Consider the following 17127-nt stretch of genomic DNA (forward strand, 5'->3'; position numbering starts at 1 on the left):
GGGCAGTTGGTTCCAGACCCACCTTGGATCCCAAACTCCGTGGATGCTCACGTCCCTTATATGAAATGACCTCCATGTCTACGGATGCAGGGGACCAACGGTAATTTGAGGAAGTTTTGCAAAAGTTGAAAAGAGAATGGGTGCGTTTGTGGAGTGGCCTGTGGGGAGGGGGAAGGGGAGGAAGCAGGGGCGTGTAGACTGCTTTGGGCTCCTCCAAGGGCTGACATCACTCCCGAACAGCCTGCTGAAGTGTGGGGATCCCTCCAGAGTGACAAGTTCAAGAGGACTGTGAAACAGCTAGGATGGGTTTTGGTAGCTTAGTGCAGCTTTTTCAGAAATGCGGGAGCATGCTCAATCCAGCACCCAAGAGGTGGACTGCAGGGGACAGCGACGAGGTGGGGTTCCATGAGGCGGGGGTCTCTGTGCAGGTGGGGGCATCACCTTGTGAACCGAACCTGCAAACTGGGCAGCTGCCAAGTCTGCTCCCACTGGTAAAGATCAAGATTTCCTTTCCTTTTCATTTGCAGTGTTTATCACACCCACACTCTAAGTCGTCCAGCTTCCCTTCCAGAACCGTCTGCCTTGGCAAACTAAATTAGCAACCAAAGGAGTTTAGCTCTTGTGGGAAAGAACAAAATCATTTTTACAGCACATATCAACACGTGAAAGCCTCAACTTGCCCCTGACTTACTCGGGGCACGTGGATGTTGACTGGAGCAGGGATCTCCCCGCACCTCTGGGCCTCCGGCTGCCCAGCTGTAAAATGGGCCAGTGACAGCAGCTGCCTTAGAGCAGTGGAAGGGGAGGGGGTGGATTATGTTTGGCAATGTCTGGAGATACTTTGGGTTGTCACAGCTGGGGAGAGCACTGCTAATGGCATCCAGTGGGCAGAGGCCAGGGGTGCTACTGGACATCCTGCAGTGCTCAGATCAGCCCCCATAACACAGAACGATCTGGCCCCAAATGTCAGCACTGCTGAGGGTGAGAAACCCCATTCTAGTGGGTTGATATGAAGATTGAGTTAATCCATGTGATATGCCTAGCCCTGGGCCACACACATAGTAGGTGCTTCATAAAGCAGTGGTGCTCTCCATGTTCCTTCAGAGCCTTGAGCCCATCGGTGCCTCTCATCATGCTTTTGTTTTGCCGGTTGTGTTTCCCTAACCTGAATTGCCATGGCAATCATCACCACAGAAGCAGACAGATATTGATGTCAAAATATGGGCTCTTTTTACACGGATGCTGAAATAAGATATGGAGACAGAGTTTTGGAGGAGAAAGAGCTTTATTCTTTGCCGGACAAAAAGGGAACACAGCAGGCTAGCGCCTCAAGAACTGTGCCCCCCTCTTCAGGGAATTAGGAGAGATCTTTTTTCTTTCCCCTCCTTGGGATGTATGTCGAAGTGTGCATTTCTCTTCGACACTTTATTTATTTGGTTGCTCTGGGTCTTAGTTGCAGCAGGCAGGCTCCTTAGTTGTGGCATGGGAACTCTCAGTTGTGGCATGCATGTGGGATCTAGTTCCCTGACCAAGGATCGAACCCTGGGCCCCCTGCATTGGGAGCACGGAGTCTTAGCCACTGTACCACCAGTGGAGTCCCAGGAGAGGTCTTATAGTCTGAGATCTGGGATAGATGATAAGGATCAAAGCAGTGACAGCCTTGTATTCTTTTTTTTTTTTTTTCAAAAAGTTAAAACAGTCACAGCTGGCGTCAGGCAACCCAGTAATTAGGTCTGTTCATCTGTGGGTTATGGCTGGTGACCTTTCTGAAATGAAGAGTGCTACAAGGGGTAAATTGTTACAAGGGAGTGTAGGGGATGTAAAGACTAGGTGCAGGATGTAATTCACATGAGTCAGAGAGTGTTTAAGGAGTTAGCTTTGTGAAGGACAAGTAACAGTTAAAGCGAAACTAGGATTGCTTAACTCTTTCAGGCCAGTTTTATGTTGTTTCCCTAGCCTACCCATTGTTCCTTTATTTTCCTTGTTTGTCAGAAAAGAAAAAAACCTCATTTCTATTTTTGCTACAACATGACAAGGAGGCAGGGGCTTGTACATGGTTTCAATATGTTGGTGATTCTTTAGAGATAAATTTCAAAAAGTAGAATATGCCAGGTGTGTCCACGCCCCATCTGAGGATAGAGCTGGACTTCAGTGACTCACTGGCCCACACAGAGGGTGATCCTTGGAGACTGTAGCCGTCAGAGTGCATGAGGTTTGTCGAGGTTAGAGAGAGAACAGTGTGACAGGGCACAGAGCACGTTCCTGGCATGCCTGGTGCTGTACTCTGATCACTGGGGGAGGGGCACTAAAGGGATTTTGTGTGAGTAAATTTTCTACTCGCCAAACGCGTTCCCCTTAAACTTTAAAAAAGGCTTCAGGGACTTCCCTGATGACGCAGTGGCTAAGAATCCACCTGCCAATGCAGGAGACTCAGATTTGAGCCCTGGTCCAGGAAGATCCCACATGCTGCAGAGCAACTAAGTCCGTGCGCCACAACTACTGAGCCTGCGCTCTAGAGCCTGTGTGCCACAACTACTGAAGCCTGTGTACCTAGAGCCTGTGCTCCGCAACAGGAGAAGCCACCACAATAAGAAGCCCGCGCACCGCAACGAAGAGTAGCCCCCGCTCGCCACAACTAGAGAAAGCCAGCGGGCAGCAATGAAGACCCAATGCAGCCAAAAATAAATAAATAAATTGATTTTTTTTTTAAAAAGGCTTTAAAGTTTTAACTGTTTGATAGAAAACTGTTTGTACTTCCTTTGACCCATTAACCAGGACGTTGAGCTTTCTCACTGATTCAGAATCTTAATTATAAAAATAAATGATCACACAGTGAATTTCCCCGGGCTCTATGAAGGAGAAAAGGGTTGTTTGCCCCTTCACCAAATAACCCTGGTTCTGTTGTACTTTTTTAAGTTCTGGTATCTGTCTGGTAGTCACAATCTACCAGATTAATTTTAATTACTCCAGATGGGGAAAGCACATGACCAAGTTTACTTGAATTATGTCTAAAGCCATGAAGAGTAAATAGGATCTAAGAGGAAATGCGAGGTGCCCTCTTCACAGGTTTTGTGGTGCATGGGCTTTGTGACATCTATGCCTTTTTTTTTAAATTGAAGTATAGTTAATTTACAATGTTGTATTAGTTTCAAGTGTACAGCCAAGTGATTCAGTTACACACACACACACATTCTTTTTCAGATTCTTTTCCATTATGGGTTATTACAAGATATTGAGCACAGATCCCTGTGCTGTACGGTAGGTCCTTGCTGACGTCTATGCCTTTTTGTCACTCTCTGGTTTGTAAAGGTTGTTTTGAAGTTCTCTCCAGATGATGAGGGGAAATTAGAGCCTATACATCTTGCAGGTATATACTGTTGACTGCAGTAAGACGAGTCCCCCGTAACAGCCAGTGTGGATATTTGGGGTGCCTCACAACAAAATTCCTGGATGTTATTGTTTCTAAAGAGGAGAAATGTAGGGATCTAGTTATGAGGAATTTGCTTCCTTTACAGGTTTTTTGCTGCAAATGCTGCAAGTGTCTCACCAGCTTGCTTAGTGACTTGGCTTCCCTGTCTACAAAGTGGAGTGGTCAGGGGTATCTGGTCTCCTGTCTCTGAGCCCCTTTCTGGATTCAATAAATATCCAGTCTTAATTCCCTATTCTCACACTCCCTAGCATTTACAATGATGGCAAATCTTGATACCCTCCCAGGCAAATTTTATGATAGAAGTCATTAGTTTTATTCCGCTTGTTATAATTTGCATTTTAAATGTATGTTTTTTAAAAGACTGTTAAGATTGCCATAACTTTACCAAGTGATTTGCAAGTCCCAAAGCCTGCCAATTAGGTCAGATGGCCATAGCAGCAACTGCTTCCCATCAGAAGGGCTGAATCACTGAGGAGCGACCACCTTTCAAGTGCTGAGTGATTTACCAAGCCAAGTTACTTTGCACCTTGGGATAAGGAATGTAGGCTATCAGATTTCCATTCATCCTTCTGCCCTTCTGGTAATTTCGATGTTAATTCTCTAATATGAACTTATTTTTTCCTTTGTTTTCTTTCCAAAATAATATATTCTAGTAAGAAGTTCAAACTGTACATACTTATATAATAATTAGAAAAAGTGTCAAGTTCTCTGTTTCCTCTCTCTAGAGAGAGCTACTCTTAACAATTTTGTGAATATTCTTCCAGATACTATTTTCTATTCTATATGTTAACGTTTTCTTAAGCAAAAAGAGATTGTGTTTACATATACTGTTTTGCAACTTGATTTTGTCTCCTAGCAATATGTCTTGGAGATGTTTCCATCTTGTATATATAGGTCTGTCTCATTTTTTACCATGGTTCTGGTTTCCATGGTGTTGTCACATCAGAAATTATTTAATTAGTCCTCTTGGGCTTCCCTGGTGGCGCAGTGGTTGAGAGTCTGCCTGCCGATGCAGAGGACATGGGTTCGTGCCTCGGTCCGGGAGGAACCCACATGCCGCGGAGCGGCTGGGCCCGTGAGCCATGGCCGCTGGGCCTGCGCGTCCGGAGCCTGTGCTCCGCAACGGGAGAGGCCACAACAGTGAGAGGCCCGCGTACCGCAAAAAAAGAAAACTCATAATTAGTCCTCTCCAGTCTTAGTTTGGGTGCTCCCAAATCTGATCCTAAGACAAGGACGTGGGTGCAAGCAGGCTACTAGGAAGGTGATCCCAGGAAACACCAACAAGAGGCTGGGGAAGTGAGACCAGGAAGGGAGGCAGGCCAATCAAGGACGATTTTTTTCTTAATTTATTTATTTAATTTATTTATTTATTTATTTATTTTTGGCTGTGTTGGGTCTTTGTTGATGTGCACGGGCTTTCTCTAGCTGTGGCGAGCGGGGGCTACTCTTCATTGTGGTGTGTGGGCGTCTCATTGTTGTGACTTCTCTTGTTGCGGAGCACAGGCTCTAGGCACGCGGGCTTCAGGAGTTGTGGCACACAGGCTCAGTAGTTGTGGCTCGCGGGCTCTAGAGCGCAGGCTCAGTAGTTGTGGCGCACGGGCTTAGTTACTCCACGGCACGTGGGATCTTCCCAGACCAGGGCTTGAACCCGTGTCCCCTGCATTGGCAGGCGGATTCTTAATCACTGCGCCACCAGGGAAGCCCCCAGTCAAGGACGATTGATGCGTGGGTAACTGCAGCTCGGGAGGGCCCCAGGACCACCGTCAGGTTCAGTGATTCTCTAGAAGGGCTCACAGAACTCAGAAAAGCTGTTATACTCCTGGTTATGGTTTATTGAAGTGAAAGGATACAGACCCAAATCAGCAGAAGGCAGAGTCCAGGAGAGACCAGCCATGAGTTTCCAGTTGTGTATGGACAGCACTTAATTCTCCCAGTAACGATGTGTGGCAGCATGCTCGGAGGATCACCAACCAGGGAAGAGCACTGAAGGCTTGGTGTCTAGGATTTGGATTGACCCTAGTCCCCAGCCTTTTCAGAGGTCAAGTTTCTATTGAGTGGTCCAAGGCCCCTACCGAAAGTCACATTGTCAGCATACACTGGCACGTCCCAGGCAGAGAGCACCGGGCGCTCATGGTAGGATGCCAGCAACAGAAGCCATGGGCAGCCTCTGGGGTGGGCTGAGGGGGCAGGCAGGGTACCAACAAGCCTCAGCCACACTTCATCATGAAGTGTTTTTGTTATTTCCATTTTTCATTCTCACAAATGATGTTCTAGAGCAGGGGTTGGTGAACCGCTTTGTAAAGGGCCAGCTAGCAAATATTTTCAGCTTTGCAGGCCACACAGTCTCTGCTGCAGCTACTCAACCCTGCTGCTGTAGCACAAAAGCAGCTGCGGGCATTATGTAAATAAATGGGTTTGACTGGGTTCCAGTAAAACTTTATTTACAAAAAACCGGTACAGACCAGATTTAGCTTGAGGGCTCTAATTTGCCAGCCCCTGCTACAGTGGATAATTCTTGGGTGTTTATCTTTGTCCATTTGTGCAGATAATTCTATGGGACAGATCCCTAGAAGTAGAATTGCTGGATCTGGAGTAATGACCTTCTTATTTTGAGCAGATACTGCGAACCTCCCCCAAAAGTTGAACGTGCTTCCTCTTTCACCAACAGTGCCTGAGAACCTTTGAGATTTCCTTTCTTAGAACCACTTGCCAAGGAAGCAAAACCTACACCTATTGACTAGGATGTTTGTGCATTTTCATTCTTGAGCTTTGGAGAGGCAGAGGAAGACAGAACATTTTGCCCCCAGGAAAGAAAACCAAATGGGGCCTGAAATGGTCTCCTAATGTCTTACTTTAGATTTGAGGCCCACGGGGAAGGGGACTCTGGTAACTTGTTTTCATTTGGTGAAAATTAAACCTTACATTGCCCACTAGGTGTAGTTCAAGAGTCCTGAATGTTACCTATTCAAAAAAGATTTTTTTTTTTTAAGATGCATCAGAGAGCTTCTCAGCAATTTCCTTTATTAAGCAAAGATTCTTTTCCTAATTTTTCTCTTCCGTAAGGGATTTTCATATAAATAAGGTCTACCTATGCATAGTGAACACTTTACCAAATGTACAAAAAATATACATGGTCCAATTTTTGTTCATGGAGCTGACAGGTACGGGACACTCTTGATGGAGATGGCACAGCGTTTCACTTAGCCTGGTTCACTCTAGGTCTTTTTTGGGTTTAAAGACAATGGATGGGATTTTTGTTTTTGTTTTTCCACTTTTCTTTTTTTCCCCATATTTTTACGTTTGGAATTCTTGATGTGAGCCCCACAGGGGGAAATAGAGATTTGTTAGCATTCAAGCTCTGTTTTGGGCTGCATATTTTAGCTGGTTTGTTTGATAATGGGCATCCCTCCTGGGATCCAGCCTGCCTGTGCTCTGCTCACGCTGGGTGAATTTGTGATGGTCCCCATCCTGTAGTCTTTCATTTGTAACACAGACACAGCCTGCTTCCCCGTTAGTGAGATGGCATGCCTGGACTACCCACATGCAGATAAGGAATTAGGCAGAACTCGGCTGGAAAGATAAATCAAGCTAACTATCTCATTAGGCTTGAAAGACACAAATTAAGCTTGCATGGGAATTAACAGCCTTCCAAAGAGTCATGCAGTGCAACAAGGGGAGGAGAAATTGCTGGAGCCCTTTCTCTCAGGAAACTTGCCTCTGTTGCCTAAGTCCCGTTTGTAAAAGGTCAAGAGGTAGAAATTGAGGCTCGAAAGAGCAGTGTAGTGTTTATTGAGCACTTACTGAGTGCCAGGCACAGTGTGCATTATCTCACTGAAAGCTCTCAAAGTACTGTTAAGATTCCTGTGTAACCGAGGAGGAAACTGAGTGCCAGAGGGGCTCCTTTGCTTGTCTCAGGGTCTCAGAGCTGTTGAATGACAGAGCCAGGATTCACCTAGGATGTCTGGCCCCATGGCCCAGTGGTTCTTATCTGGGATGAACTGGCCCCCTGGGGATACCAGGCCATGTTTGGAGACTCGGGGGTTGTGACAGCTGGGGGCGGTGGGTGCTACTGGGATCTGGTGGGTAGAGGCCCGAGGTGCTGCTGGACATCCTACAGTGCACAGGATGCCCCACAAAGAATTATCCAGGCCCCAGTGTCAACAGTGCCGGGCTTGAGAAGCCTGGTTTAAGTGCTCAGCTGGACTCCAGTGGTGGCTGGCAGTTCCACCAGGACTGTCCGGCTGTAGTGCCCTGAGGACAGTGTGGTGAGTCTACGAGTCAGAAGCTTAAATTTGCAGCCAAGGGACTCATGGGAGGATGATGAGGGAATCAGGGAATTCTCACGGTTAAAAGTAACAGTGTCCTGAAAACAAGGTCCTCGCATCTGCAGTTGAGGAGTATGGAGACTAACGCCTCTGTCTTGCTCCTGCCTCCTGTCCTGCCCCCTCCTCCTCTCGCCCCTCTGGCTAGTGTTCGGCCACAACATGAAGAGCAGCAACGACTTCATCGGGAGGATCGTCATCGGCCAGTACTCTTCGGGCCCCTCAGAATCCAACCACTGGCGGCGGATGCTCAGTGCCCACCGCACGGCCGTGGAGCAGTGGCACAGCCTGCGGTCCCGGGCCGAGTGTGACCGTGTGTCCCCTGCCTCGCTGGAGGTGACCTGAGGGCTGCGGGGAAGGCAGCTTTCATTTGTGAAAAAAGGAAGGAAACTTAGGACAAAAAATATGCCATATATGTATACTATTACATCCACATATGCACACACACTCACCACCACACACACAGCTCCTCTCAGAACTGAAAGGAAGCTATTGATCACAAACTGTCCTCCCTCAAGGAGCGAGGCCTGAGAACTTTCCAGAAGTCCCATCCATAGGTCATGAGCTGAGTGGGCTCTGCTCTGAGACTTACGGGCAGTGCTTGCTCTTGTGGATCCCCCTGCCCCAAAATGCACTTTCAACCTCAGGCCAGAGAAAGGGCCTCCCCAAAGGTGCCAACCTCCATTGAGACAAAATTTTCTAAGAGTTTGGCCAGTGTTGGGAGGCCTGACCCCCATATGCCCAAAATGCACACCCACTGGGTGACTTCTGAATGGGCTGCTGTTCCTAGGGGTTCTTCAAACCTGGTACCTTTCCCCAGAAGTGTCAAGTACTCTGTCTTCTCTTTAGTGGATGTGATAAATAGATTAGACTATTTGGAGAAACCAAACGGCAACAAAAAATATTCCAGTGTAAGAAGGCTCTCCTGGCTTAATTGAACTCGTCCTTGTGTTAACTTTTCTTCTGGGGACTCCCTGTGGGTATGTATGTGGATGTTCTGGTGTGTGTGCCCTCAGGTGAGCACGTGTGTGTGCCTGTGTGTCCCCTTAGTGAGCAAGGTGCTGGGCCGGGACCTCAGTCCTGAGTACTCCCTTCTCTCTGCCTCGCCCGTCAGTGAAGTTTCACCCAGCGCCCCCCTGTCTGTGAAGACCCCACCTTCAGTAACAGTAGCGTGTGTGTAAGTCAAGTAAATAAAATACGATAGAGCAGAAGTAACGTTTTTTTGACCGAATCATGGCGACTGCGACTCACAGAAGACCGGCAAAGGACAGTTACAGGGAATAAAATGGCCACCACGGCTGCTGCACCCCCCCATCCAAGACGATACCCCTCCTCGTCACACCCTGAGGATCGCTCTGTGTTTGTGTGTGAACCAAAGTCATTTCTCTCGTGCTAAGAAATTAGTTAGTTAGAATAGATCTCTCTCTCTGTTGGATGCTTCTGTATCTTTTCCCACAGCGTATTGTCTGGTATAATGGGGAGCTATTTATTGACATTAAAGATTATCTATTTGTGCCACGCATTTGAGTTATCTTTTTCTTCATGAACATGGGCATGGAGGGTAGGAGGGTGTTTCAGTTCCTACCACTGTGTAACAAATCATCCCCACGACTCAAAGCACTGGTATTTATTATGCTCACAGATTTTGTGGCTCCAGAATTGAGACCAGACACAGGGATGGCTTGTCTCTGTCCCATGAGACCTACGGCCTCAGCTGGAAGACTCGAGGGCCACAGTGGGTATAACCAGACAACCGGTCACGCTGGACATTGTTGGTAAGATTAGTGTGTGGTCTGGGAAGGAAGAACAGTCGAAACGTTAAGATATATTCATCTGACGACTGACAGGAGAACCCGTGCAAAGAGAAGACGAGGATTTATGTTAGGTCCCTCCCATTGCAAGCAACAGGAAATTAACACAAAATAGTTTAAGCAACGAAGGAAGTCCTGGCTTCAGGCCTAGCTGGATCCAGGGGCTCAAATGAAGTGATCAGGGCTTTGTTGATCATGCTATCTCCTGGACAGGCTCTCCCCGTTCGGTGAGCGTCATGGCTACCAGCAGCTTAAGTTCCGACTCGTACTTATCATCAAGACCCAGCTCAAACTACCACTCCCTGATTTTCCAAGACAGAAATGGCAGCTGCTTCCTGTCCTCCCCACCAGAAGCTTATATTTCTATTTAACTCTTGGGGCCTTACTGTGTGCTAAGCCCAATACCTGCACAGCCTTGTTTAGTTCTCACAACAACCTTTTGACGAAGACGCTGTTATTATCCCCATTTTCCAGGGGAGGGAAGTAACGCTTTTCTCTATAAAACTATTTGCTTGTTCAGGGCAAGAGCCATGGCTACTTAGCTTTCTATTGGCCATGCCCAATAAAAGGGGCTTGACCTAGGTAACCCACTGTGGGCTGAGATGGCTTCACCCCTTCTGGCCGCATTGGGCATTGCAGGGTCCCCTCGTGGGTCCCTCTGGTGTCTCTCACTCTGGAGTGGAGATGGCATGAAGGTCAAGGGGGAAAGGCTGGGAGGTTGAGTTAGGTTATGTTTGTTAGGAGACGAAAGGAGAAACTTTTCCCTCTCTATAAAATGGCTTCCTTCCCGTGGTTGTACAGAAGAGGATAAAAATACGAGAGAACAAACAGAATGAGGAAAGACAGAAACAGGACAGGCATTCAGGACCAGAGATGAGGCTATATGGTGATTGGGCCCGTGGGTTTTGGAGCCAGAGAGGCCATGGTTCAAACCCCAGGCCCAGCACACCCTACCTGTGCCCTCACACAAGCCGCGGAGCTGCTCTGGGCCTGTTTCCTCATTACCTTACATTGGGCACTTCAGAAGCCGACGTTGAGGCAAGGACTCGGCTGCCAATGGTTTATTTGGGAGGTGAGCCCAGGAAGCATAAATGGAAGGATAAGTCAGGGGAAGGAGAAACGCAGAGGCTGCTTTAACTGGCATTGTGGGCAGCTGGGGCTCAGTCGTGCTGGGGGCCCACGTAGAATACGCTTGAGAATGATCGTTGTGGGGAAGCTGGACTATTTAACTACTGCCCCCTCGTCTCTCAGGGTCTGAGGGTAAACCCCGGAGGCGTTCAAGGATTGGCAATTTAGGACTGTCCTGTGTGGGCTGAGCCAGCTTGGGTAGCACCGAGAACTCCCCGGGCAGAGAATGAGGGGCATGTGCCTGAGCAAGTGAGCTGTCCCTCTGCATGGCCCAGCCCACCTCAGCATCCGGGGAACTCAGGTGGCCGAGGGCTGGGAGTGGGGCATCCCCAGCATCTGCTCCCCTGATTTACAATAACCACAGGGCTGACTAAGCACCGTGCCAAGTGCTAAGCATCTCATTTAGTCCTCATGCAGCACCCCACGTGAGAGGTGTTATTATTCCTCTTTTATAAATGAGGAAGCCGAGGTTTCCTGGGATTGAGTGGCAAGCGAGCATTAGAGCTAGAATGCCAGCCCAGGCCCAGCTGACTCTAGAGCCTGGTATGGGCTAAACTGTATCTCCCCCCAAACTCACACGCTTCATGAAGCCTTAACCCCCAGTACCTCAGCGTGTGACTGTATTGGGAGGTAGGCTCCTTAAAGGCAATTAAGATTAAATGAGGTCATCAGGGTGGGCCCTAATTCAATACGACTGGTGTCCTTATATTAAGGGGAAATTAGGACGCAGAGACAGACACACAGAGGGAAGACGGCATCTACAAGCAAGGAGGGAGGCCTGGAGACCCAGGCCAAGGAGAGCTCCTTCCTTCCCAGCCTCAGAAGGAAGCAACTCTGCCAACACCTGGACTTCAGACTTCCGGCCTCCAGAACTATGAGGCTATGAAGCTCTGTTATTTAAGCCACCCAGTTTGTGGTCCTTTGTTACGGCAGCCCTAACAAACTCATATAGAGCTGGTGTGGCTGACCGCTCTGCTGGGCTGTTTCATCTGAAAATAGGATGACCGTTTTTACCCCATAGGGTTGTACGTGATGTGAGGGTTAGCCGGGATAAATGCCTGCAAAGGCTTAACACACAGCACTTGATGGCTATTCCTACTGGGCACACATCAGGCAATGTTTGCTGAGTGACTGGAGGGAACAGCAGAAGCACAGATGTCAGAGCCATCCATGTCTCCAAGGGTAGTTTGTCAGGAGATGAGGGAAATGTGTTGAAAGGTGAAGAAATGACTTGGTTTCTATAGAAACCTGGACCCCAGGTGCCTTATTGTGGGCCACCTGCCCGGTGTAATTAGCATCCTCCTTCTCCTCAGCCAGGAGGTGAGAAAGGAGATGCATGGGCCACCTACACACCCTTTTTGGGGTGCGGGGACCTGAGTTCAAAGGAAGGAGGTAGAGGAGAAGCGGTGGTGTCAAGTTTTAAATCTGCATCTATTTTCCCAGGGCCCATCTTGAGCTGTCTCATCTCTGGGGACTCCAGATCCCCTCAGGACTCCAGTCTACCCCCTGGGACTTGACAGAAGCTATGACCTCTGCCCAGCCCTGCCCAGATGTGCTGGTTCCCAGGGCACCAGGAACAGCTGTTTTGGGTACTGATACTTTACTCCCAGAAAGCTGGGAATCACTGCAGGGAAAGAGGAAGAGTTCCTTTCCTTTCTGGGTGGCCTGTCTTCCACCGCCAGTGGGATACCTTTTCTTTTTTCATGGTCAAAAATACCATTTAAAAGAATCCAGGAATGAGCACCACTAAGTAAAAATTTAAAACTTATGTCTAGAAAAGAGACTGGAAGACATTGCCCTGAAGGTTGCAGGGGTTAACTTTTGGGAAGTGGTTTTGCTTCTCAATTTTATACCTTCCTATTCAGTTTTTTTGAAGGTTCCATAGTGATGTAATTGTAGTTAACATATATTGAGCATTTATGGGTCAGGCATTGTTCTAAGCACTTGTATGAGGAAAAGTATTGATTTGTCCCCATTTTTCGGATGAGGAAACTGAAGCTAAGATGGATTAACTAATCAGTGTGTGGTCACACAGAAGCAGGTCTGGAATTTGAACACAGATACAGATGTGCCTGGATTGAAAGGCGTGAAATAAACTAGGCTCTACTGTCCCTTTTATAATGGTGGTGAGGGGAAGGGAACTTTGTTTTACTTACTGGTAAATAAATGACAATTTTAAAAAGCTAAGAAACTAAAGGAGATAGATAGATAGATAGGCAAACAGATGATAGGAAGAAAGAAATAGATCTTCACCGAACCCCCAGGCCACCATGAGCACAGTGTGTGTATGCGTGTGTGTACGCATGGGCCCGGGTGGTGGGGGGGGAGAGTAATGTCTTTAAGAACCCAGAAAATATATACTGTGTTACAGAGAGACCTCTACAACCTCCAAATGGCAGCAAAGATCCTATTTGTTAAGTGAATAAATTGTCTATTTCCTAGCCAGTAAACTTGAGGTCTAGAGCAAGGGGTGGCAAGCTATGGCCCGTGGGCCAAATCCAGCCCACTGCTCGTTTTTGTAAATAAAGTTTTATTGGAACCTGGCCAGACCCATTCCTAAAGTCTTTCACAGAGTTGTGGCAGAGACCACGTGGGCTGCAAAGCCACTACTATCTGGCTCTTTACAGAAAAAAATTTAAAGCTACTGCTGTGTAGGATGCATAAGTCTGGAGATGTAAGGTACAGCATAATGACTGTAGTTCATCACACTGTACTGAACCCTGGAGGTTTCCTAAGGGGTAGGTTTCACGTGCACTCACCACACACAAAAGTAACCCTGTGAGGAGATAATATGTTAATTAGTTTGACTGTGGTATCATTTCACTATATATATGTATATCACATCATCATGTTGTACGCCTTAAATACAAACAATTTTTCTTAAAAAAGAGAATTTTTTAGAAAGTTTGCCTACCCCCACCTAGAGCAATGCTTCATAACACTAATGTACATATGACTCCCTGGGGATCTAGTCAAAATGCAGATTCCGATTCAGCAGGCCTGGGGTGGGGCCCGAGGTTCTGCATTTTTAACGAGCTCCGAGGAGATGCCGATGCTGCTGGTCCGTGGACCACACTTGGGAATGAGCGTGTCACAAATACTTTACATGTTTCCATCCAGAGAGGGGGCATGAACCAACTTACCCAAACCTCCAGCCATCACATATTGTATTATCAACACAGGTCATTTAGGAGGTTTATTTGCCAAATCAAAGGCTCCTCCACTTTTCAAAAGTATTTCCAGCGGCCTGTGTCTGACGACCCTCCTTTTCCCCCTGGTTCATTCACGCAGAGGGTGTTTGATTTCCATGACAGCAGGGGCCTCTAAAGTACAGTCAGCACACCAGATGATGGGGAGTGGGGAGAAAGCCTTCCAACTTTCTTCCATTTTTATAGTTTGTATCAACTTTTTTAAAAAGTCAGTTTGGGGGAGGGCTGTTTTATAACAGACATGATGCACATCACTTATATAATAAACATATGTCATTTATAAATAAGTGTGCATGCTCTGGGGTGCCTCATCACAAAGCTTTGAGACAACGGGTAGACGTGAGTTACGCCATGGCTGAAACTGGGCCTGGGCTGTGCTCGTAGCCTGAGTCAGGCCTTGGCAGGCTTTCAGCCCCGTGTGGGCCGGCAAAACACGCTGTGTGGGCACGAGTTTTATTCCTCACAGGCACAGCGGCAGGTGTTCCAGAGAGAAAGTGAGCGACTGGGACACGCTTGAGCCCTTGTGAATGCCAGCCACACGAAGTGTCAGGGCACCTGGCTGAGCACTTCGGGAGAGAAAGGAGGGAGTGTGCAGGGAAAGCCAGGAAAAGACCTGCACTGGATCAATGACAATCATAGCAAAATTTGCTGTCAGGTATTCAACACCTACTACTAGCCAGCTTCTATGCTAAGCATTACAAATTATTACATTTAATCTTTTTGAGGTAGGTACTGTTATTATCCCCTATTTTATAAAGGAGGAAAGTGAGGCTCAGAAAGGCAGACGATACACAAAGACTGGTTTTTAGAGGTATCAATTCATAAATGCAGTGAGATTCCAATGAAACACCAGTGGATCTATTTTAAGTTTGAACACGCTAGAACTGTACACTAATGATAACGTTTGCTTCTTTTTGGTGAACACTTCCTCTGTGTCGAGAACCTTCTACCGGCACATCCTTTAACCTCCAAGAGACCCTGCAGGAGATGACGGGCCTGCCCTTCCTCCTCGCTGCGGGGAATCCAATGCCCTGGAGCTGGGCCGACACGTTGGGGCCCCGCTGAGCCAAAGCACTGAGGCCCCGCCTGCAGGGGGAGCCCTGTCTCAGCTCCACGTAATGTTCCCATGTGCAAAGGAGGCCCAATTCTTGTCAGATCTTCAGATTCGTAGCAGAGGCAGAAATCTCGACTTATACTTAAAATCTCCTGATCTTACACCCTGACAACGAAGTTTTAGAAATTTTAAAACACAGCATGGACCCAACACATCACATCCACCGGTGAGCTCGCTTTGGCCCAGGAGGCCTCTGCCCTAGATGCTGACTTGTATTTTTACCTTCTGGTACTATTTCCTCCTAGGGCTCCGAGATGCTTTATCTGCTGTGCCAGGCGGGGACGTGCGCGCCGCTACTGTCCCATCTTACAGAGTCTCAAGGGAGGCAAGCACGTGCCCAAGGCCACTCGGTGGCTCGGAAGCAGGGCTGCACTTCCTCTGAGTTCTCCGAAGGGGGCCGGCCAGGGGCGGCTTTCAGGCTGTCACTCTGAGCTGGCCGCTGCCGTGCAGGGAGGAAACAGGAGTCAGGGGAGGGGCGGGGGAGGAGACTGGGGTCTACTCAGTCCTCCTGAGCTCTGGGCAGGAGAGCCGTCCGGACCCGAGCTCCCACGGCAGGGCCTCTCTCCTCTGCTCAGGCCGTGAGGTGGCTTTCTCGGGGCCCAGGATGCAGAGGTGGGGACTGTGGGCCGCGGCCGTCCTGACCCTCCTCTCCGCACAGGCCTTTCCGCAAACGGACATCAATATCAGCCCAGGTGAGCACGGGGCCAGGGCCGGGAGGAGAGGAGGACACCCCGCAAATGCTTGAGCTGTCAGTGAGGCCTCGCTGCCTGGGCTGCAGGCCTGCCTGACCCAAGGAATGCTGGGGGGCCAAGCTGAGCCTCCTGACAGCCCCTCCAGCTGCTCTCCCTCCAGCTCATGCGCATTGTGCTAGGGCCAGACGCAAAGAGACCTGGTGATAAATCCCAGCTTTGCATCTTAAAAGCTGTGTGACCTGGCACAAGTTTCTTAACCTCTCTGAGCCTCAGTTTCCTTCAGAAAACGGTGGTCACAATGGCACCCTCTGGGGCTACTGTGCAAGGGAGATGAGATCATCTGGGGAAAGTGCCTGGTGCCACAGGAAGATCTGAAGATGGTATTTTTGTTAGGGGTTTGGTATCTGGGCTCCGCGGTCCCACCTTGGCTGTGACAGCTGTTCCCAGGGAGCTGGGCACACAGGAGGACATCGTTGTCCCTCTAGTGACCTCCCTGGCGGCCTGGCCCAGTGACACCCAGCTCTGCGGATATTCAGTGTCCCCAGGGATTGGGATCCATCAGCCTCGGGCATGTGGCCTCCCAGTGTCCCACTTGGAGGACGCGGGGCTTCAAATGAGCTCAATTTCTTCACCCTTGCAATAGGGAGGCTAGGGTGCTGACTCTGGGGTAGGAAGAATCCTGAGTCCTTCAATCCCTTCAAGGTGGAAGATCTTGCCTGTCACCTCTACCAGGAGGGTTCTTTCCAAACATGGTTTAAAAGCTATAATAATAATACCAATAACAACAAGTGATACTTTTGTAGCCCTCACTATATGCCAGGCACTGTTTTAAACACTTTTTACATATGGATTTATTTAATCCTCACAATAACTCTATGGCAGAGATACTATTTCTATCCCCATTAAAATAAAACTAACACTGTAATAAAGCATCTGTAAGATCCCCATAAAGCCATGTTATTGGGCAGTTACAGTGTTGAGGGGAATTTAAATAGTGGGGTGATAAGATTGAAAGATAAAATACCTGATGTCCAGGTAAATTTGAATTTCAGATAAACAAATCATTTTTTACTGTAAGTGTCTCGAATATTGCATGGGACATACCTTATGCTAAAAATTATTTATTGTTTATCTGAAATTCAAATTTAACTGGGAATTCTTTTTTTTTTTTTTAATCTGGTAACCCTAGTGATGGGAGATAAAGGGTGGTCCGTTCATTTGGGCAAGCATCAGGGGCTCTGGTCTGCCATAAACTCTCTGAGTGTCTGTATTAGTCAGCTCGGGCTGCCATAACAAAATACCGCAGACTGGGTGGCTTCAACAACAGGAAGAGCTCTGGAGGCTACAAGTCCAAGATCAAGATGCCACCTGATCCGTTACCTGGTGAGGGCCCTCTTCCCGGCTTGCAAGTAGCCACATGG

The 17127-nt window shown here is 48.1% G+C and overlaps 2 protein-coding genes across 2 annotated transcripts in view; both read left to right on the plus strand.

Moving 5' to 3' along the window:
- SYT17 (synaptotagmin 17) overlaps window positions 1-9384 on the plus strand; it is an 85273-nt gene extending 75889 nt beyond the window's left edge. The window contains exon 8 of the mRNA XM_022552384.2: window positions 7901-9384. Within this exon, the coding sequence (XP_022408092.1) occupies window positions 7901-8097 (197 nt within the window). The 3' untranslated portion in view covers window positions 8098-9384. The remainder of the gene's footprint in view (window positions 1-7900) is intronic.
- The window catches only part of CLEC19A (C-type lectin domain containing 19A), a 72312-nt gene that overhangs the window by 27604 nt on the left and 27581 nt on the right, over window positions 1-17127 (plus strand). Inside the window, 1 exon segment of the mRNA XM_089896085.1 lies at window positions 9395-15706. Coding sequence (XP_089752211.1) covers window positions 15619-15706 — 88 coding nt within the window. The 5' untranslated portion in view covers window positions 9395-15618.

Source organism: Delphinapterus leucas, chromosome 15 (assembly GCF_059928025.1).
Source record: "Delphinapterus leucas isolate spDelLeu-1000000601 "Yukka" chromosome 15, BTC_Dleu_Yukka2, whole genome shotgun sequence".
NCBI classification, from domain to species: domain Eukaryota; kingdom Metazoa; phylum Chordata; class Mammalia; order Artiodactyla; family Monodontidae; genus Delphinapterus; species Delphinapterus leucas.